At 36.4% G+C, this 24,240-nt stretch overlaps 1 protein-coding gene and 1 long non-coding RNA gene across 4 annotated transcripts in view; one reads left to right on the top strand and one right to left on the bottom strand.

The window, feature by feature from the left end:
* epm2a (EPM2A glucan phosphatase, laforin) overlaps positions 1 to 18,193 on the top strand; it is a 30,799-nt gene extending 12,606 nt beyond the window's left edge. For all 3 annotated transcript variants that reach the window (XM_015348431.2, XM_015348425.2, XM_015348437.2), the window contains exons 3-5: positions 3,467 to 3,641; positions 13,572 to 13,816; positions 15,082 to 18,193. In XM_015348431.2, coding sequence (XP_015203917.1) covers positions 3,467 to 3,641; positions 13,572 to 13,816; positions 15,082 to 15,368 — 707 coding nt within the window. In that variant the 3' untranslated portion in view covers positions 15,369 to 18,193. The remainder of the gene's footprint in view (positions 1 to 3,466; positions 3,642 to 13,571; positions 13,817 to 15,081) is intronic.
* LOC138223135 (uncharacterized) lies at positions 11,167 to 24,022 on the bottom strand. Its single transcript, XR_011181649.1, has 2 exons — positions 23,678 to 24,022; positions 11,167 to 11,437 (listed from the first exon to the last, which is right to left on the bottom strand). It is a non-coding gene; the product is annotated as an uncharacterized lncRNA (long non-coding RNA).
* Between the last annotated feature and the right edge of the window lie 218 nt (positions 24,023 to 24,240).

The following is a 24,240-nucleotide window of genomic DNA, read 5'->3' as shown; positions in this document are numbered from 1 at the left end:
GGGGGAATCACTTTTTCACACAGGGCAATGTAGGTTTGGATTTTGTTTTCCCTTGATAATAAAAACCTTCATTTAAAAACTGCATTTTGTGTTTACTTGTGTTATCTTTGTCTAATATTTCAATTTGTTTGATGATCTGAAACATTTCAGTGTGACAAACATGCAAAAAAATAAGAAATCAGGAAGGGGGCAAACACTTTTTCACACCACTGTAGCTGCAAAGAGGGGTCTAGTTGCAGCCTGGAGAAAAGCATTTACATTTTCATGGCTCTTTCTGTAATTCCAGGGAGGGGGAGGGGCAGGTGGTTTGGCTTTTAAGACAACATGCCCAAGGTCATTTGTTTCTGTGAAACAAATGTTTGAAAAATCAGCCACTTATTTTGTGGCTGCAGTGTGAGCCTTTGTGTGAGTCAGACATTGTAGGATCTTTGGCCTTTGTGCTTTATACAGTACTTCAGATATATTCTTCTGTCTTTTACAATGAAAAGGCCTTGAGACCAAACATCAATTTCTGTTAAGCTCAAATTTATTCTCAAATGTCAATATTATACTTTACAATGCTGTTAATGACCTCCCTTGGTTTATTCATTGAACTGGTTTCCATTCTGCTTTTCTTACCTTTTTAGTCTAGAAAAACGTGTGAGATATACACAAAGGGAAGATTGACAACAGCGTAAATGCTAATGGTAGTTTGAAAATGTGTATGTCAGTAAGGAATTTGTCATGGCAGAATTTGAAGACATTTTTTGATTATAACATTTTGTGTGAATATTTTAAGATTCAAAAATTAATTAGGTACTTTGAGGATTTATCTAGATAACTTAAGTTTGTATGCTTGCAGTGATTAAACTTTTAATGAAGAAAAATAATGCTTAGAACATGTAAGTATTTATATTTATTAGTCATGGTAGTGTAAATGTCTCCATAAATAATGCATGCTACAAAATTAACAAGTTGCAGTGCTATTTTATTTGGTTTTATCTTACTGGACATGTACACTCATTTTGCTTATTTTATTGCCCTGTGGTGTTTGCCCTCTGTGAGCTAATGTCAACATGAAATGTATCAAGACGTGATGAAACTTATAACATGTCCAACAGGTTAATGAATTTCATCCTGGGCTACGAGTTCAATACTCATCTCAGTGAGATGACGTTCAGCTCAGTGTCTCCAGGCATGCGGTGAATTGCATTTTAGTTCTGTGATTTATTATTGGAGAAATACTAACTTTTATATTATTTTCTTGATAAATTTGTGGTCAGGAGGACTGAGCTTTATGTCATATCAAATAGGTGTATTTCATTTATCATCCGGAGAAAGGGGACAGCACATGGTTTAGGATCGTTTGGATGTTTTTCTTGACAGCACTGTAAAACATGTTAGTGAAAGCCATGGGAATTTATAATTTCTTACAAAGGGGAACCACAGCAAGACCACTGGCGGGAGTTTCATTTGGACTCTTCTAATAGCCTCAAGAGGTTACACCCTGTCTTATTGCAAACAGGTAGAGATCCCTCTGAATAGCACTTTGTACAAGAGCAAAAAGGGAGTTTACCCCATGCTGGCTAGACCTTGAAGCTTCACGTTGTGTTTTTCTCATCCTAGTTGAGTCACAGTGCAGTACCAAACATCTGATCATTGTAAATTTTTAGCTTAGTTATTTGACAGTAACAGTTAGACTGCTGCCTACATAGTGATAGCAGGGGTGATTGGTATGGATGACTGCTCTGATCTCTGTGTCTTTGATACGGGCTGCATGATGGCTTTGATGTACACGAATGACATCTCCCTTTCCACTATATGTGTGTTTGCTGCAGCTGTCAGTGAGCCAGACCTACTGTAGATGTCTGTAGTAAGGGGGATAAGTGTTTATGGTTTTATCACCCAATAATAGGGAAAAGTTTTTCCACAAGCCGTAAAATAGTGTTTGTGTTTTTTTGTGGTAGGGTGGTAACTTTTGTATGTATAAGGCCATTCATTCTGGGGACCATTAATGTTGGGGTGTCCATTTACTGAAGCTTGATTGAAGTTGTATTGGTTGAGCTGTTCATAGAGTATGCTTTGACCCTTATCAGTCTCTGGGCTGTTTGGAAAAGATTAACATAAACAATTAACTGATCAGAAGTAATCTGCTGTTAGCAGGTGTACTGGTTTTATTAAAATAATAATAACTTGAAGGTAATGTTGCCTATATCATCATTATAATCATCATCATCTCTTTTAAAATGACCTCTATTTGTGATAATACAGCTAATTGAGTACCATGTCCATTTTTGGCAGATAATTACCAGCAGGGTATGAAAAGTGAGGTATGACAATACAGTTTTAGAGGATGATATTTTGTGTTATTTGTGTGAATTAATATTGATTTTTCCCTCTGAGCAAAAACAGAATCATACCATATATTTAAATACACACTATTTGGATACATTAAATTTTAACCAGGATAAACATGATTTAGTTTATCTGCAGGTACTTAACTTTCATTATTCTTGGCACATTTTTACATTTGGCACATACGTTGTGCATAAATCATTTCAACTATGAGCCATCAACCTCTGATTTAATGACAAAATAAACTCCAGTGTTTTGCACTTACGATATTGATGCTTTCAATTACACCTGAAATCATACATACTGAAACCATCAGTCTGCATAAAACAACCAGAATATAATAAGGATCAGTTTTAGGATGCCTTAAGATAAGAGGCGATGGACTTGAGAAGCAGAGACTGAAGTCTTTGTATAAGAGGTACTTCATTGGCAGAGCTTAGCTGCATCACTGTCAATGTGAGAATACAGAATTTCACTGCCACACTGGTCTTATACAGTAGAAATATTGGCCAATAATTTAAAGAAATGCACAAGTAATACGTTTCTTAATATGTATGCATATCAAATTGCAATGTACCATTTCCTCTGTGTAGAATTTTCATGGTTTATTTAAGTCCAGGCGACTTAATTTGGGATCTTTGCTGTTTATTTGTTCCTTGAGTTTTTCATAAACATCCACACACTCTTTGAGAAGTACTTTCCTTCTGATGTCCAGTGGCCCCCTTCAATGCAGTTGTTGAATTGTTTAATATGCGTATAATTAAAAGTTGGTCTTGCATAATGAGAGTTGTTGAATTAAGATCATATTGTAATAGAATATATGTTTTGCAAGTAATTTCATCAGCACTGCGCACTGATTATTTTTTGAAAAATTAAAATCCATCAGCACTGAAAAGACTTTTAGTAAAAAACCTGAATATGTTTAATGGCTGATAATATTGTAATGAAAAAATCAGATAAGAGTAATAAAAATACTGATCAAGTTTCGTAATTTTATCCAATCAGAATGCTTAATTAATCCATTTGGTATTTAATTTTTACTCAGTATTGGTATTACCATGTTATTGTACAAAACAAATGTATTTCTCTTTAGCTTTGGCATCATTCAGATTGCTTTGGTTCTTTCCCCCAGGCAATGGTCCACACCATGATAGATGTTGTGTATTCAATGAGAGCAACGTGGTGGATGGTGTCTACTGTCACCCACCAGGTCACTGGATCGAAACTTCTGGGTATACCAATGAAATGAAGCACACCACTGATTTCTATTTCCACATTGCAGACCACCAGTCCATGCATTACTCACGGTAAGTGTCTCAAGATGCATTACAATGTTGAACGGAAAGTTCATGAAAGTCTCCGCAGTCAATCTGTTAGCAAGGACACACACTACTCTTCACACCCAGCTGCACTGCCCCTTTCTGACTTGCAGAAATAAGGCAGAGCCGTGTCTTACTCAGCCCATTCCCATTCAATACAGAATGCATTGTGATTTATTGTTATGTGGTTTTAGCTCTGCTGTTCAGATTAAGGGATTGAAGTGAATGACTGTTGATTTCCTTTTTGTCTTACCCCCTCCACCAAAAGAAAACAAACAAGTGCCAAGCTCAGTTTTTTTTGGACACAGGTGCATTGTTTTCTCATCAGAAAAACTAACAATGTGTGTTTTGTTTCCCCTAAAAGCCTCAAAAACCATGCCGGTGTAGATTACGCATTTCTTTAAGGAGTCTAGACTTGACTGATTTAAATAACTGCTAGGCGCAACAGTGGGATACATCTCTTTCTCTCACAGCTTGTCATGCAATTAGCTTTACGTTCATCGAGGTTTCATCTGCTGTAAGAGCAAACAACTAAACTGTACTGCAGTATGAAAAACAATGTTAACAATGAAATCTACCGGCAAGGCATATGGAACTAAGAAGGAATTGAGTTTTGCATCCATGCTGGTAAAGGTATGATGTCTAAATGTGATATTGTATGTCTTTCCATTTGTTTACCCCATTGAATGTTTTTTGTTAGTTGTAGTGTAATCCATTTGAAGCATTATTGATGTAGAATGTTGCAATGGTAACATTTCAATATCTTTCAGACATCAGAAGAAAATTATTACCATGGTAAACTTCATCTTGAATACGAGTGGTATTTTAGTTGACTGTTCTTAATAACTTTGCACAATAATTTTTAGAATGCAGGTCACATCATTTGTATTCTTTTAACAAAAGCCATTGTTTGCCTGCTGCTTGAGAGGCGAGACAGAAATGCCATGTGTACAAAATGTTTAAATGCAGCCAAATTAATACGTTTCCCCAAGGCGGAGTGGTCTTTTGCAAAGTGGTGTGCCACTTAATAGGGACTTTAAGCATACATCCCTATGAAGAATATTCAAATTGCTTTTTATCATAATGTGCTTTCATACTAATCTCTTGCAGGCAATCATTTTATAGAGCTTTCTTGTTACTAAAAAACAAGAAACAAAGTCTGCATTGGAACACAATGCGACAGGAAAGAGGAACACAAAGATTTTAACCTAGTTTCTGACATTTTTGGGATTGTGAGAGTAGGATTTAATGTTTCATTATTTAGCTTGAATAAGTATTAAGTAGTCAGTGAAACAGTAGTAAAAACAGTAGTTTTGAAACAGTTCTAAAAATATTTCTGTGTGAATATTTTCATTAAATAATTTTGCACCTTGGTACAGCTAATATAAATATAACTATAGTGTATAATCTTTCCAGTTTCCAATGAAATTCTCATTAGTTTCAGAGATCATTTTTATTTTTATTCAGCCACCACTTTAGTTTTTCATTAAACAAAAAAGGAAAGGTTAAGATGGAACAGTATCAGTAAGATTTCTCTGGTTTCCTCATGGATCACTAGTTCCTTAAGAGTCTTTTGAATTTGTTAGAAAGCAGCAGATAAAAAATTTAAAGACCTCAAATTGATCTGCAAGAGCAAGCTTCTGGGCGTATTTCTTCCTCAATAACAGTAAAAAATGTAATGGTTAAGTGAGGATTCTTAAAATGGTGTCTGAAATACCACCAGTGTGTCATTGTCAGCAGTGTTTCTGGCAGCCCATTGCTCTTCTTGCAAGTGAGCAAGTGAGAAGAGGATTGCTTTATTGTCTTTAACTATGTACACAAGGCTAAACCACCCAAACAAATCTGAGAACCATAAATGCAGTTCTGATCTCATCAGGGTCCTTGAGATGGAAGAATGTTTCCGACCCCACACACGGAGCAGGAACAGTAACATTCTGTTCCCAAGGCAGCTTTTCTAGCTCCAGGTTGTCCCCCTGCCAAATGTCATCTGAGGGAGAAACATCTGCCACACTGTCCCCTCCTGGCCCAGTGTGGCAGGCTCAGGCCTGGTCCCCCAGTCTCCCCCTGCTCCAGGGCTCAGATCTGGAAAGGCGTGGTAGAGAGCCAAGCTGTCCCATTTAAGTGTAGGCGCAAAGCATATTATTTCACTTACAATTAGGTGCTATTAAAGATTATATGAGATCTTTCTGTTGCCTTTACCAAGCAGCTGGGGCCCCTTAGTAAAAACAGAGGACTGCGGCAAAAGGTCCCGCGTGTGACAAGAAAGATGATCAAGATCCAGAGCACAGACCATCATAAAGCTGCACACTGTAATGAGATGGTGCAGCTCAGCTCCAAACACTGCATTTACTCTATGAGAATATATAGGTGCATAGCATTCTAATTCTAATCGGTTATTCTCATGCAAATCAAATCAGAGACAAGCCTATTTTATAGAGTTTTCTTTTGTTTTTGCAATCACAAGTGGCTATATTGTGGTCAGCACTTTAAATTGTTGAAAGGGAGTCAAATGATGAAAGTGCCTTGAGTTTTGATAAATTAAATCTGCTGTTTTGAAACACTGTAATGATGTCTCCTTTGTTTAAAAATCTGCATATTTAAAAGTGTTTCTGTTAAAATTTACTGTGGCATAGTATACAGTTTTAGGTTTTGAATATATTTTTTTTGTGTATAATTCATGATGGCTTATAAAACCTGAAAAAATATAAGTAAAGGGGTTTTTCAGGTCTTAGAATTACCCAACATGACAAGGGCATTTTGATGACAAGGTCATGGCTACTAATTCATGGAAAAATGCAGCATTTTGTTCTTTGTTTCCCTTAAAGAAACCTGAGACCACTAAACTAAACAGTTTAAACAGTCTGCAATAGTACACAGTCTAGTATGTCTAGCCTAGTGTAGATGTCATTCTGTAACAACCTTAAATGTTTTTCTCTACTTCACTGGTAAAACCCCATAATAACGTCTCACTCCTGAATTACAAATTTGCATTCATCCATCTATCCCAGTATTTATTGATCATGTACAGCATCAGTATTACTAATGTAAACTTGCCGAAGCAGAACCACCTCCTTACTGTAGGTGTCTGCCACTGTGTCACTGCCTTCACTGCCAAGGAATGTTCTTGGGTTAATTGGTTAATAATGAGTTAACAATTACTGTAATTTCATGACTGGTGTATACTTGTGTATCAAATAAATCCCCATATTCAGTAGGACTAGATTAATTTGTGTAAAAATGCTAACTTAATTTATGATATTTACTGTGAAGGAAATGGATTATAAATGAGGAATGTGGAAATGTGGTGGAATCACATATAACAATGTTAAACAGATGGCCACCATGCGCATAAACATAAACATCTTCTGTTTCCTTCCCATGCCAGCTTCCATTATAGGTGTTGACTTAATAATAATTTATTATAATTTCTTGCATTTATATAGCAGTTTTCTTTTCATTATGTACTGTTTGGCATATAAAATGGGACTCAACCAAAGTGCAGGACATGTCTACTATGTGATGCACAGCACTACTGTAATTAGTCACTGCAGCTGACCATAACAAAGATCAGGTGGAGGAATGTAAATTTACTTGATCTAATTTTAAGTTAATGAACTAAGGGAGAATTTTAAGCAGGCCACATTGTGCAAACAAGAACTTGAATTTAGCCAGTACACAAGGAATAAGAACCCCTATTAATAACTTTTGGTGCACTAAGGTAGAAATTCTCTACAGATGTTGCTGATCTGATTTGGTATACATCACCATCAAATATCGCTTTTTTTAGTTACCGAGGGAATTTTCCGCTGTTATTATGACTGCTGAGTGCATTCATCCGCATACTGATGCTGAAGCATTCAGCAAAGGTGCCCTTTGATGGACTGGTGTCCCATCCAGGATATATCCTGCCTTGAGCCCATTGCTTACTGGCATAGGCTGTGGCTTCCATGGGACCCTACACTGGATAAAGTAGTTAGAAAATAGTTGGACGGATTGATGGATCAAGATGGCAGTTGGTGGCCAGTTCCTAAGAGTCAACCACAGAAAGAGAACCCAAACTCAACAGTTTATCCAAAAATGTTATAACAAAAATATGTTCTGCAGGCTCTGCAAACATGAGATGTCATGGTACAAATGTGGAAAAAACCTCTCCACGTCCTCAGAAGCCATGAATCTGAAGATGTCTACCAGCTTTTCCTATAATAATAATAATTCTTTACACTTATAAAGCGCTTTTCTGGACACTCCACTCAAAACACTTTACAGGTAATGGGGACTATGTGTAGCCCCACCTGGATGACGTGACGGCAGCCACAGTGCGCCAGAATGCTCACCACACATCAGCTATCAGTAGGGAGGAGAACAGAGTGATGAAACCAATTCTTAGACGGGGATTATTAGGAGGTCATCATTGGTAAAGGCCATTGGGAATTTGGCCAGGACACCTACATTAGGTAACATCTCTACTCTTTTTGAGTATTGACCTGGGATTGTTAATGACCACAGAGAGTCAGAACATAGGTTTTACGTCTCATCCGAATGACAGCACCCTTTTACAGTATAGTGTCCCCATCACTATACTGGGGCATTAGGACCCCCACACACCAAAGGGTTAGTGCCCCCTGCTGGCACCCCTAACACTTCTTCCAGCAGCAACCTTAGTTTTTCCCAGGAGGTTTCCCATCCAGGTACTGACCTCACACTTGCTTAGCTTCAATAGTGTGCCAGTTGCAAGGGTGATATGGCTACTGGCAAATTATTGCTAATTGTTTGTAGGGTACATTAGCAACTAGTGCATTATTGTATTGTCTGTTCTAAGAATGCCAATTGAGTCTTCATTGTGATGTTCTAAGCTCCATCATGCATAAAAATAAGACCCGATCTAAGATGTAGATCATTATGTATATCTTGAGGGGGAAATGTCACAGTAGTGACAGTTTGCAGGTCCTAAAGCTGACTACGCCTCCTTGATTTTTTTAAAGGTGCTAGGACCCTGCTCCCTGCATAGACTGTCAGAATCCCCTTGAGTCACTAGTGTACCCACAGACCAGCACAAGTCAAGTATATTAGATATTTGTGGTTTTATTCTTCTTTCGCACTTAAGTAAGAAAAGGAATTTCGCAATTCTACTTCAGTGGTCTACAGCATCCTCCGTTATTTTGACCATGTCAGACAGGTTGTTCTGTTATACTTTCCCTGCCCTGCTGTCTGCAACAAACGGGGGAAGAAGAGAGTGACCAAACACCTCTCATCTCTACTGATTGAGACTCATATACAGTACAGTATGTTATTTCTGGCCAGAACTTCCAGACTTAAATAAGGGGCAGTAATAAACGATCATGAGGGTACAAAGTCAGGGACACGAACATAGCAGGGACCTTCTCGCAGAACCAGCTGTAAACAATGAATGCAACTTGAAGAACTGTCTCTATGAAGATGAACAGTGAGTCGCGGTGCTGTCCCTCCTTTTTCTTTTGTTTTTCCTCTTGGTCCCTCTTTTCCAGTGTTGCCCTACTCTGCACTCTCACATGTCTAATGTGTCCCCTCTGACTGTACGTATAATTTACGGGTGTCTAGGTAAACAATGTGCTGTATTGTTGGTGCTAGGCAGCAGAAAGACTTTAAAGGGAGAGGGAAATTGATACAAAAGCACTGGCCATCTGTTTTATATTATAAACAGAACCCCCAAGTCACTATCCTACTCCCCCTTTTGTCACCCCGTGACATATACTGTACTGCGCTGTAGCAGTCTTTCAGTCATCCCACTGTGAGTGTAGAGTGAACCTGTTTAGAAATGAATGCAAGGTTAAATGAATAGGGCACAAAAATACAGCTGGGAGGAAACAGAACATGTATTTCTGTTAATTTGCCACCAAAGCCAATATTTTATACATATTTACAATGCCAACAACACATGATAACACTATGCTGATATGATTCAGGTTACTTTACATAAAACCAATTTCATACAGACATCCAGGATTTGACATCCAAGTCAGTTCAGAAGCCCTACTGTAGCTAACTAAATGCAATAGCTTGGGAGCTAGCAAGTTATTTATTTGAGATTGTACTGAGAAGCAATATGAATCGTTTAAGTTAATCTCAGTGGCAAAATTAATTCACAGAAATATGTAAATATAAAAAATATGTACTCATATGGAAGAACCATTTATTTCTAAAAAATGGGTATTGAATATATGTTCATATATGTGGAATACATATATTGTTTAATATCCATACTATTTATCTGCTAATTGCACAATGCTTGAAAATATTTAACAAAACATATGATCAAAAATACTAAAACTTGACCAGATATGCAATGTAAAAATCTCTTCCTACAAAAAATTTAAGGTTGTTTTTGCAATAACTGCAAGTAAAGTTCATCAGCTTTGCTTTTATTTCTTATTGAACAAACAAAAAACCTTAGTAAAACAATGCACAGTGGTACAGTATGTGGTTTAGAAACCCATGCTCAATATTTTAAAATGTGCATAAATATAATATAATACACTCTAGTACCAAATACATCAAATGAAAATATTTTGATTGTGAATAGTATTACATATATGTTTAATATCTGATTGGCCTAAAAAGAGACTGGTGCTTTTGGATCCTCTTGTGATGATCTTACAAACTAGCAATTTACCAAAGGTTGCCTTGTTGTTGTTGTGCTGTCTGTCACTAGCACATATTTTTGTGTTTCACCATGGAATTTAAATATATCTTTAGAATTTTTACAAATATAATGCATTTTGGAGTTAAAAGTAACATTTAAAGGTATAATTTATGTTTTAGTTGTCTGGAATGTGAATATAGCTAGCATATCTAAGTATTCAAATTAGTAGTATTTAAAGTTTGTGTTTTTCCTACATATGTTTGACATATTCACTTAATTTTAATTAATCACCCCCAAAAATAAAATATACTGTCAATCATATATTTAAAATTATTTTATTTTTTTCTGGACAGGTAGTTCTCAATAAGTGTTTTGTCAGTTAACTTCATGAAATAGAATTTGATTTCAAAAGCCATTTAGTGCTAGCCCAATATCAGACTTACTTGTTAAGTCTTGAATTATAAATGATAGGATTTAATAGAAAATTATAAAGTTTATAACATTTAAAACTTGTTGTTCTCATTTTAGCTAAAACAAAGGCATTTGGATGCTTTTCTAAATGAACAGGACCCATGCTTCCTGCAATATGCAAGTGCTCTGAATGAAAACAGTCAGGATATGTGAATGTTTTTTGTCCATGGTGGAAGATGAAGGTGTTTTTGAATTATTTACACAATTGCATTTGGGATAAATCTGCCCTTAATAACCCTTACTTCACAACATTAATGGGGTGAAAATATGCCAAAAGTCAAAACCAGCATAAAGTCCATTGACAGCATAGCATTAACAGCTGACTTTCTGGACAAGCATTGCCAGAAGCCTATTGTGGGGTGACCTACAGTAACACTTTGTTAAGTACAAAGCTACACAACTTGAGGAATGACACAGATCAGCTTGTATAAGATAAGAGATAAGAGCACTTTATTAGCCATATACAATTTCTTGCATTAGGAATTCATCTTTTCACATACCCCAGCTTGCTCTCCATGAGACACAGGCACACAGACAGGGAGAGAAGCTTGGTGTCAGAGTGCAGGGTCAGCCATTGTACAGCACCCCTGGAGCAGTTGGGATTAAGGGCCTTGCTCAAGGGCCCAACGGAGTAGGTATTCCTCTGCCGGCCACGGGATTTGAACTAGCAACCTTCCAGCCACAGGTGCAGATCCTTGGTATAAATGAAAGGATAGGAGAAATTCTGTCAGGATTTGAAATTCCTGCAAGTAAGGGACTAGTTATAGTTTATGATATTTGTGCTAATACTTTAAAGAGGCAGATATAAAAATGCTTCAGGAGAGGCAGAGTTGGTTGACTGGTAATCACAAATACATCAGCATCAGCAAAGTCATTTAAAGTTGAAAATTTCAAAAAGACTGAACTTGCAAGTAGCAAACTGCTAATGAAGCACAAACATGATTCAATATCTGAAATACTACAATTATGTTTTAAAATGTTTTTTCATTTTTTTTGGAAACAATAACAATTATATTAATAATCAAGAAATAGATTAAAACAAGCTCCACTTCCTCCTGACCAGCCTATAGTTGCAAAAATGATATACAGATAATATACAGTAAAACAATTTTTACAAAAAAATAATAATGATTTACATTACAGTTGACTCCCATGATCTAATAGCCTATATCTTGACACCAAGGATATGGGTTGTGGAAAGTTCCAGAAATAAAATGTCCAACAATAAAAAAGACCCATTGACGTCAAGGGAGAGTACCACACATCAGCGAAGGCAATTCTGTCTTTTTTTTTTGGCTGCCGTAGTTCTTGCTAACCATATCCTTTTTGCGAGATGGCAAACTTCAAAGATGAATCATCATACAATATAAGTGTCCAGTGGATATATTTCTTTAGCATCTTCCAAAACATGGTGAAAGAAGGATAGATTTAATGTTTTTAAAGAATACTCTGTTGCAGTTATTCAGATTATCAAGTAAAAATTCAATTGAATATTTAAAGACCTAAATACATATTTGCAGCACTACTCACTACAACCGCTAACATGCTAATGAATACCAAGAAAAGATCATATACTGCAAGCTATTAGTTTTCCCATTTTACTGTACCATTTTGCAACACAGTGCCATTCAAGTTTCAAGTCAAACTGCATTGCTTTTGAATGCCAGATGTGTTCTGTGAGTGCTGAGGAGATATCAGGGCATTGTAGTCTGTAAATAGTCAATTTAACTTGATTTCATAGTTATCACAATTAATGCAGTTTTTATTTTTTTTATTCTAGGAAATATTCTAGGTGCTGGGCTAGTTTGTAGTATTTTTAAGAAGTTGATTACAATTAGCTTCCTTTGTAATTGAAATTATTGTAAATTATTTGTAAAACATCACTGTGCCTATTGTGCATTGAGAACAAACAATTTCAGTCAGCCTGTGAGCTGACACTTATTTGAACATTTGCAATGTTTAGAAATGCTTTGTGGAGCTTTATTTTGTAATCTTCGTGCGAATTCCCTAGCATTTTGCGTCTTGGGCTATCCTTTCTAAATTGTACCTGCAGTGTATGTGCATTTTATTAAAGTTAACTAAATTAGACTATGAGCATATGTGTTAGCTTTCCAGGACAGGACACACTTGCATGATTTCTTACACGCATCAGATTGTAACTACAGAGGCAATAAGGCTCTCTGTATAATTTGTACATAAGTGTACTTCTGTGGCAAATGTGTGCTTTAACAAAGATTCACCTCAGCCTTCACAGGGAAAATGTATTTTGTGACAGATTAGCTTGCTTCTCTTAATTCTACTGTTTTCAGAAACAATAATAATGATAGTAAAAAATGCCTTTGCAGTTTGGTGTGCAGTAGTTGCTTTCTCATGCATAGATCGAACTCTTAACATTACTGTATATATCTTCTAGCATCAGATTTATCAACAGCTTCATATCGGTGAAAATACTCTAGAAACAATTCATTCATTCTATATGCTCTAAGGGGAGCATGTTACTATACAGGTATGAAACGTTGTAGTCTCTATCCATTGGACCTTTATCCTGATGATTTGTTTTCAATAGTGCTTCATACAGGTACTGTACATGTTAATGCACTCCATGAGTTGCCAGCAGACCACACTGCATGAAGGTACAGGAGATAAGCAAATTTGCCTTAGGTTTGTATGATCCTTTGGAACCTTTTTTCCTAACTGGGAGAATATTTTGCTCCGGTGTCAAAAACTTTAAATATTACCCCTACAGTCTTCAAACAGGGCAAAATATTAAAAAATATATATGTATTGAGTCCTGAGTGCTTTGATTAATGCACTTTATCATTTTTAAGGATTCTGCCAAGGATTTGGCTAGGAAGTTGCCCACGTCAGCTAGAACACGTGACGGTAAAAATGAAGCACGAACTTGGAGTGACTGCAGTGATGAACTTCCAGACTGAATGGGATGTGGTCCAGAACTCCTCGGGGTGCAGACGTAAGAAATCTGAAGCCATGACCCCAGACACCATGATGGAACTGTACAGAGATTATGGGTTGGTATATGTGTGGATTCCAACCCCAGATATGAGCACTGAAGGTAAACCTTGTCATGGTTTTACACAATAATAGACAACTGTTTTCTGTGTTCTCTGCTAAAGGATTTATTTTATATTTTGTAGAGTTCAGTTGCGATCTGTTGATATACCAAAACTTCACCTGGAATAGCTTACTGAAACAGACTTGCTTGGTCAAGGCACTGTGTCTGAAAAAAAAATATTCCTCAATAGGTCTTCAGGTGTTATTTTGGTTTCTTCATTAATCTGACTAAATTATCTAGTGCAATATGTACATATGTTGTCATTTTAGAATGAATGCAACATCATATGGTCTAAAAAAGAACTATAAATACAGTCACAATATGGAAAGTAATAGATTTAATTAAAATTCAACCAAGCTAAATTTTCAGGCAAGCCATCAATTTTCACTGTAGTAGGTAGATAACTTATTTTAATTTTTACTTCTTATCCAGTGTTAAGTTCTTTTCACTGCTTATTAGTCATCTCTCAAAACATACTACATAGCAAATCATCAATTAATAGGTGGCCAGTCATAGTATCAGCATAAATAACATCTACTGCAACACCAGCACTCCTGTTACTTGTCTGCAGTTTGACAGATTTCCTTTCATAAGTGCTGTTAACGGCTGAGAAAAGCCCTAGAGGGCAAGGCTTTCTATATAAAAATTTAATATTTATTATTTCACTCTTTGCTGGTTTATTTTTTGTGTTTGACAGCTCTAAAGGGAAGTTAAACAGGCCTCTCAGTAAGCAACGCTAGAGCTATTTGGTTGCTCAGTCTAGGGCAACTTCTTCATTCTTACCAATCCTTTGAAGCTAATAAAGAAGATTGTTTAGGTTCAGTTCAGTTACAGAAAGTGTAGCACTGTGAAGTGAATTACAAAAAGAATAAAAAAGCATGGTCGAGCATACACAGTGGGAACTTCAGTACTGCCACAGTACGTGCATGGTAAAAGCATGTGAAAACTGAGAAGGTACTGTACTGTGTAAATTTCTCATGGTAAATCGGTAAGACATTAAATATAGGGTTACGAATGTAATTGATAAACCTTTCATAAGTTGAATATATTAATAAAATGTTAACAGTGTAACATGAATCTGATAACCAAGCTGTACTGTAGATTCATTACATGTTACAAAAACCTAATGTTGACCATAGCCTGATACACACCCTTGGGTAACAAACACACCCTTGACTTATTATTCATTTCTGAAGTGTAATTTTGCAGCTCCTAAAATAAAGGTAGATTTTCATGAGGAAAATCAAATGTATACTGTTCTGCAGGTAGGACCCGGATGCTCCCCCAGGCTGTCTTCCTCCTCCACGGTCTCTTGGAGAATGGACACACAGTCTATGTCCACTGCAATGCTGGGGTGGGCAGGTCCACGGCGGCAGTGTGTGGGTACCTCATGTACATCGCAGGGTGGAGTCTGAGGAAAGTGCAGTACTATGTGACGGCAAAAAGAGCGGCAGTCTACATTGACGAGGAAGCTCTCGTTCGTGCCCAGGAAGACTTCTACCAGAAGTTTGGACATCTTCGCTCATCCATTGGCTTTAGTCCTCAAAGTTGAATGCACATTTTACTGTAGTTACACAGAATCTAGTTGCACCTTACTGCTGTCTTTGTAATGGTTTCAGCTTCTCTCTAGAGCTACTGTAATTACATTGTAGTAGGCTGTAAATCAATTAATATTTGTTTTAATCTAGCCTCTTACGTTTTTGAGGTTAGTATTTGTATAGTTGTTTGAAACCTACCTTTTTTAGGTCTTTAGTCATTTGTGTCATCAGGACACCAGTAATGTTCACAGGGCCATAAATGATGAAGTTTTGCAAGCAGAACTATTAGACTAGTTTTGACAGATTTATTCCCAAGTTAAGTAAGGCTGGTAACACATACTACCTCACAAACGTAAATACAAAAATAGTCTCATTGAAACTTGAACCTAATAATGTCATGCTAGCATGCTTAAATTGGCATTCTAACAAGACAATCACCATACAAGCTCTAATATTATTATGTCATATAGAATAGATTCTAAAATTAAATGCCAATGTTTTAGCATTCAGTGTAGGGAAAAAATAAAAAGAGTAATATAAAGTTAAATAGATGAAGAAATGAATGAGCTGCAATCAACAGCAGATGGAAAAGTGAGACATACAGTATTATTTATATTCATTTTCATTTTTGTTTGGTAATCCCATAAGTATTCTGTATGTTAAATACTTTTGATTTGAAAGTTTCCAAATTATAGAATAAACATAGCAAATATAAGACAAGGTGCCCCTTATGTTTTTTCCAAAGTTCCACTGTGCTGTATTAGTATATATATTATATACATATTAGGGAAATTAAAATGTGGATGACTGATTTTTCACTAATTTATATGAAATGTAAATTGAGGGTAACGATCTGGGTTTCTTTGTCTGCTATATCTCAGAAGAAACAGATTAGAACAAATTTTGTCTGCCTTCAATGTAATGGTCAAAACTATTTACCTGCTTTTTAGTGTAAAAATATGATTTCAGTGTTTACAATGTCCAGGACATTACTGCTTTTCTTTTATTGTCATTTTTTTATTTGAAGAAAAGGATTTTATCAGTTTTTCTTCATGTACTGTAGATCAAAGGAAGAAATACTAAAACCACCCAGCTTGGGCCATCAGACTTTAAAAAGGTTATTGCTGCTTGGAATTTAATTATGTAAATGTAAAACAACAGCCTGCCTGAATTCATTTCAGTACAGGCAGGTTTAAAAATCTTTATTTTGGAAAAAAGATCTGGGGAGAACTGACTGATGTATTCAAAATCCTGAAAGGATTTGTTAAAATAAGTCTAAGCTAATATTTCATAGTCAACACAGGAAACAAATGGATATGAAGTGTAGGTTCAATTAAGTCTAAGAAACAATTCTCTATACACATTGTGGGAATGGAACAAACAGCCAGGGCATATTATGGGTGATGACTTACCAGGGCTCTTCAGGAAGCAACTTGATGAGGTTTTTGGATCAATAAGCTACTAAAAACTGATGAAGCAAGGAGGAGTAGTGGTCCCAGCTCTGTTATCCTCTGGTTTGAAATTTCTGGTTATCTTATGTTTTTTAATTCACAAGATTCATCTTGTATGACTTTTCATACGATCATTGTGATTTAGCTGAGAGGTTAAATTTTGTTCCTAAATCGTTTTTTAAGTTTTTAGTGAGTTATCATCCTTGAGGCAGTTGCAATCTATTTGTGCACTAGAAGTTCTGCAATTCCTTTCAGAAACGTTTGGTGTAAAATATCAACAAAACATAAAAAAGATGAGGTTTAATGTTTTATAAAGTCCATAGAGTGTCCTGATTTTGTTGTGCTCTGCTCCTTTAGGTAAACAAATATCAATTCATTTTTGGGAAGGTTAAAGAGAAATTTAGAGCAGCTTTTTATATAATAATTACTGGAATTACAAGAGACGTTGTATAGGTACCACAGAATGTAATTGGTCTTCTTTCATTCTGAATCCCAATAATGCATTGATTAAATTTCAGATTTTACTTCATCAAATGCCTAAAAAATGAATCAATGATCTTTGTTGGTCAGTTGTTAAATTCCTTTATCTGGCTTTACCATCGACAACTTAAAATTAGCATGGTAAAGTTTAAGATTCATGAGTCTTGTTCATTGCTAAAAAACTTTTGATCATGAATAATAATTTTGAACATTTGATCATGAATAAAAGAAAGTATCTAACATAAGTTGTAAATATAAGAAGCAGAGAGAATTTTGATATACATTAAGCTTGTATCATACCTCCAAAATACTGTATTTATTTATATGATATATTTATATTTTAAAAGCTTTTAAACTGACCAGCTTTTCATTCATTATATATTCTCAGAATTATATGTTTCAGAAAACATATACATTTTTTATATCCTTCAATAATACAAAAATTAAAATAACCTAAATGTAATTTGCCTTTTTTTGTTATGATTCTGAGTTTGGCTCTTTAAAGATTCTACCATCTGTTTCTAATCTCAGCAGGGTTACGAAGGAAGCGGTGTACATCTTAAATCCTGGCTGAGTTACTTTTTTTGCATCATGAGACGAAGATGCCTTTTAAGCACGATGATAACAAGAATCTAAAACACAGGGAATACACCAGATAGTGTAGGATCTTAATTGTCTCTGCTGAGGGGAAGATTAGAGACCCTTTGAGAAATGAATATTCAGACAGCCAGATAAGTGTGGAAAGCAAGCAAAATAAGCCAAAAGTGAAAGGAGTTGCTTTAAGTGTGTGTGTTGAGTAGAACAAATCTCTTAAAACCTGCAAAACCAGAGCATAAATACATTTACTTTGTTTAATATTCTGTTCATTAGTGGATTAATATATTTAAATAAAATCTGTAATAACTTGGTGTACTGATTCTTAACTTGCTTCTGAATAAACAGCTGTGTGGGGCACAGCAAGAGTGAATCTTAGGATGAAGGATCATATGGTATAGTTAATGACTAGATACAGTACTCGATTTTTAATAAACTATCTTTAACTTTCCTATTAATATACAGAGGGTTTTAACATGAAGCATTTGGCACTTTTATATTTGAATAAAATCCCAGATTTTATCCCAATGGTTATAACCAATGTATGTGGTCAAATAACATTCGTTTCATACTACTTTCCATTTGGATTGAGATCTGGGGATTGTTCTTACCAGGAAAGGTGATCTTGTACTGAATGCCTCAAGGCTTTGGGCGTGTGTTAATTGTAGTTGGTGAGCATTCAGATCATTTGTGCTTTCTTCCTTCTAACACCCCCTGAGAAGATCTCAGTGACCCCTTTACTGCAGCATATTCATTGTGATTATGGCTATATTGTTCTTAACAGAATATTCCATCAAGGAAATCACTTTCTTCACCAGCAGTGATTTTCAAAGCCTTCCCCCCCATGGTTTCCATTTGCAAGGCCCCGTCTGGTTTCACAATGTTGTCATCAATCCTTATCAGATTCCTATACTCGGCAATAGAGAGAACCTACAGTCACACGTACCCCATGAGGTACATAATCGTTTATCATAATAAAACTTTTGTGTTTTGCACTGTTGAGCCTGCACCCACAAGTAGATTAATCAGAAAAGCAACACTGACTGATGATCTTGCTGTACATTGTAAGTGTTGTCTATTTTTGCACAAGGTTTACAGAGAATAATATCTTATGAATATCGTCTGGCACAAGCACCAAATTAATTGGTTTTAGGGTGTATACTGTATGTCTTGGGTGATAAAAAGCAAATGAATAACTTAGGTGGGTAGCTGCGTCAGCATGCGTAGGCTGCAAAGGAACAAGTAATAGGTTTATTCCATGCTGAAAAAAAGAAGAAAGAGAACACAACGTTTCGGCCGTGGAGCCTTCTTCAGGTGTCACCTGAAGAAGGAACACCTGAAGGAACGCCTGAAGAAGGTTCCACGGCCGAAATGTTGTGTTCTCTTTCTTCTTTTTTTCAGCATGGAATAAACCTATTACTTGTTCAAATGAAAAACTTATATTACTATTTGAAATTTATGAAAAATATGAAGTTACAAAAACACTTTTGTTAGCATAAACTGGATTTATGTACTGCAAGTGTGGTGGGAATGCTGCTACATGTCCCTTAAGTGGTGTTGCTTTTTGTGAAATAGGTCCCCTCCTACACATACAGTAAGACACTTTGATCTCTTGGGAGGAAAGGCATTATATGCTTATAAGATACTATTATAAATTGGGTTGTGAAAACTAATGCTTTAAATGTATATTAAGCATTAAAAATGTAACTAATGCTATTACTTCCAATGCTCATGTTAAATTTTTAATGTATCTGAATATGCTGTATGTATAAACTGTCATGACTATTTTGTGAACTTTTTTATTCATTTTTATATTTTACAAAAACAGCAAAAAAGAGAAAAGCAGCATAATTTAGCAACTATGAAAGATAGAAGAAGGGTGTTAGAAAAGCAAAAAAAGATTATTGCAAAGGAAGATTAAATAATACATTTTTTACAATTACTGTACAAAAGTAAAAGAACAGTAAAGCACTGTTCTAAAGCAAACTAAGAAATGGGAAACGTCTAGACCAGTGGTTCTCAAACTGTGGTACGCGTACCGGCAGTGGTACCTGGCGTGACCCTGGAACTGTGTTGTGTGCGCTGAAAAAATCGGGATGGGTTTTCATATTTTGTATTTTTATACGTGTCGAATACGCAGCCTACGTACTACGATACAGTGCGCGCTAATACTTCAGTGGACACAAGAGATACTCTGTAATTCTATACCACTCTATAGGAATGCGTGCTACAGACGCAAGTGACCAATTGTATTTAAAAAAAGCTACTGTATCTCCAGCAAATAGGGAGAAAGGAGAATGTGCATGATTTTGGAACAATGCCAACGTTGTAAACACAGGAATGCATAGAAATGCGTGCTACGAACGCTGGTGATCTTGTGAGCCCAGGAAAACGTTAAAAATAACAGAAAAACATTTAAGACATTCTGTTCTGTAAGCCGCTACCAACAGGAACTACAGGAGAGCACGTATTTCAGCTTCTGAATGAATTTATCGAAGAGAATGGCATGGACTGGATAAAATGTGTCGGAGTTTGTACAGACGGTGCTAGAGCAATGACAAGCTGACACAGCGGTGTAGTTGCACGAATTAGAGAGGTTGCTCCAGAAATTAATGGTTTCATTGCAACATCCACCGCGAGACCTTTGTCGTCAAGAAAATGCCTGACGATTTAAAATCTGTTAGACTGTTGTGAATTGTATCAAGGCTCGAAAAATTAATTCACATCTGCTTTGCTCGACTAAAAAGGCTCACCCCTCTCACTGAAATGGTGCTTTTTTATTTTGTTTTTATATGTTGTTTTTTTTCTGTTAAACACTTTGAGAAGCCACATTTTAATATATCAAACAAAGTTTATTATTATAATTTTTATTATATGTATGTGTGAGTGTGTGTGCACATGCGCTCATGTTGGTCATTGATAATTTCTGGGGTTCTTATGAGATGATGACTTGTAGGTGGTACTTGGATGCTTTGGTTGGATTAGGGGTGGTACTTGGTCCAAAAAGTTTGAGAACCACTGGTCTAGACAATGAAAGTTACATTTTCTGTGTGAATTCACATTTCATTCAGGTGTTCACAGATGATCAATTCCATAACATGCCTCAGACTGAGGAAGGACAAAGTTCTATATTTAATAATATTATCTTAGAAGTCATAACTTAGAAGTTACTAGCTTCTAGATACTAGCTACTGGTACTAGAAGTACTTCAGATACACTAATAACCAGAGCCTAATGGTTTTCTACCAATTAGCTCTAAAAGTGCAGATTTCAATAGAAAGAAAGAAGCATCACCCTCTCCCCAACTCCCTTGCTGATTGTAAAACAGCAAAGTCCTTCCCAAAGTCTGGAGATTCGAGATCTATGATCTATAATCTATCATCTATAGCCAGCAGTTACAGTATATCACCCTGCAACTCACACCTGGCAATCCACTTAAGCTAATCATATATATGGAGTCTGGCCAGTACATGGATGGGAGACTGGGAAAGCTCAGGTTGCTGCTGGAAGAGCTGTTAGACCAGTAGGGCATGCTCACCCTGTGGTCTGTGTGGGTCCCTTCACTATACTGGGGTATTACGGACACTATACTGTAAAAAAAAAAGAGCACCACCGTTCTTCGGATGAGACTAAAAAAACTGAGGTACTGACTCTCTGTGGTCATGAAAAGACAGGCTGTGTTACCCAGATGTCAGGACAAATACTGTAATCCTCCTAATAATCCCCATCTGTGAATTGACTTAATCACTCTGTTTACATCCCCACTGATAGGTGATGTGGTGCGCTATGGCTGTCTTTGCATCATCTAGGTGTGTGCTACACATTGGGAGTCCCTTTTACCTGTAAATATTTATTTATTCAGAATATTTATTGTGTTTTATATTTGTTTTCGGGAAGATGTTTTGCTGTTTGGGAATTTAGATCTTTTATTCAAATAGGACCTTTGATTTGATCTATCCTAGTTCAACCTGTTTTTAACTACATTTTCTGTATTTGAAGTCATGAATTTACAGAACATGTCATTGATTATGGTGGAGACTTTAACTTGATATATAATCAACTACTAAACTCCTCTTTACCAAATTAGTAACTGTCCCTGAACCTATCCCCTCCATCTGCATCTAAATATTTTCAGATCTTTGCCATGAGATAAACGTGTATTGTACTGTATGTGACTGACAGTTGATAAAAGTAGTTTAAAGATTTTATACTTTTTTTAAGTAGGCACAAACACTTTCCTATTGCTCATATTTTTGTTTTTCTATCTCTACTGCTGCACTTGGTTACAGGAATTATAAATGCCTGTGGTGCAGGAGTTGAAGGCAGCTGCTCAATCCAGGCAGCAGCAGAGCCCTCCTGACTCAGATGGTATTCCACTTCAACTGTCGCTGGTAGTGTGGGATTCTTAAATACAGACAAGAAGTTTGGTCGCTTTGAATGGAACTACCTACTGGCTGTTCAAAAACACACATGCCTTTCATTTATCAATGTGATTCATAGCCCACAAGACTGTCCAGCTGTACTGAGAACTGAGAACTGAGAGCTGTACTTATATTCCCATATTTGCAGAGAGCAAATTGACTGCATAGGACTATCCACTTTCTCCACTATTGTTTGTTCTTTCAGCAGAACCAACAGCACAGACTATTAGATTTTAGAATTTATCAGCTTCACTTTTATTGACATACTGTAAAGGGGTCTAAATGCTGATGACATCCTTTCCTGATTCTCTCTGATATGTTTAGTTCAGACTCCTTTTTTAAAGTTATTTGGTAACTATGATCATCTCCATGTATATTAAATACATTGGTCAGAATCAATCCTTATGCTTCCGACACCTTTTACTGCTTTGACATCTTCTCTTCCTATTTTTATTCTTATTTAATGGGTATAAGGATCTCCCCTAATCTTCAGTAGAGCTATAAAGAGAATACACTCTATGTCTTGAATAAAAGAAAGCCATGATTACAGTACTCTACATGAAAATGTCTCCATAATAAAAATGGATGGACTTGATCCCCAGTTCCCTTCTACTGTAATACCTGGTGCCCTGGTTGTACCTAATTTGAAACATTATTATTAGCAGTGAAGAGAGGCTAATAATTTCAGGCATGGTCGCATCCAATGGTATCAGTTTCATGGTGCCCAACTGAGAAAGCTTAATGAAAGCAAATTAGTCTCTAAGATCTATTTTCTGCTCCAAAGCACAAAACCGTCTAATTTCATATTGGCTCTACTGTTACAAAATCACTGGAAATTTCGGAAAAGTGTCCACTTTTTAATTTGAATATTTTACTGGTTGGTTGTCTGCCCTCCAACTCCCCAACATGATCCTCAAGAAGTACTCTTACTGTTGCTGACATCTTTGATAATAATGAATTATTTGTACCCTGGATTTTGCACTTTTTTGGATCTGATGTTCTTCTACTGCTCAGTCATTCAGCCAGGGCCTACTGTTATATCTCTCACTGATTGGGCGATAGAACAGTTTCAAGGTGCAGGTTATTCTGAAAAACGACTCCCTTACTAGCTATCTTTATATGTGTCAGAAGGTTATCAAGCTTGGTGGTTGACCTGATTGGGATGCAGCTTTGGGAACATACTTTTTTTCTGTATGAATTTGCCACTTCAGTTAATCAATTTAAACTTGCACATTAAATGTATGAAACATCAAACTGGATGGAGAAAGATGGAGATACTGTAGCTCCTGACCCTCTATGTCACAGGGATACTAAGTGTGTACCTACATGTTGTGGTGCCTCCGGGGATAAGTTTATGTAAATGAGAGAAGTACTCACACCACACTTTTCTTTCCTGTGCTTTGTGGCACTTCTTCCGTACAATTATCTTCCAAATCCAGTCTGTAATTCGTTCTCTTAATCCTGATCCGATCCGAGTTCCAAAAGTCTGTAATAAAGCCAATCCGCGATGTATCCTCAACCACAATCCGCAATCCGAAAACCATGAACCGTTTCTCCTTTCAGTAGTTTGTTATTTTTTAGTCCGATCTTTAACACACTCCTCTTTTCTCTCTCTTCCTCCAAACCACATTCACCTTATCAGCTTCTGCCCTGTTCACTGCCTCCAGGGCACTTATCTTTCAGTTCCTGATGAGGCTCAGCTGTGTCTCCTTGTTTCTCAGGGTAGACCCTTTCCATATACGGTTCAGCTGATTATTCTTGGCAGCCATTTTGCTTAGGTCCATATCTAGTATTTTAAGTAGGTCATTCCGAAAATACCTGTTATGAATGACCCTTCCCGTGGTCATCTTACAATGTTTTCAGGGTGTCCTGTGATACAGTCCTTTTGAGAGGTTGTGACTTACAGTATGTGTTCACAGACAATACTGCCCTGAGTACTC

The sequence above is a fragment of the Lepisosteus oculatus genome, chromosome 2, assembly GCF_040954835.1.
Source record: "Lepisosteus oculatus isolate fLepOcu1 chromosome 2, fLepOcu1.hap2, whole genome shotgun sequence".
NCBI classification, from domain to species: Eukaryota; Metazoa; Chordata; class Actinopteri; order Semionotiformes; family Lepisosteidae; genus Lepisosteus; species Lepisosteus oculatus.
The sequence above is the reverse complement of the archived record's forward strand: the minus strand, read 5'-3'. Positions and strand labels throughout refer to the sequence as shown.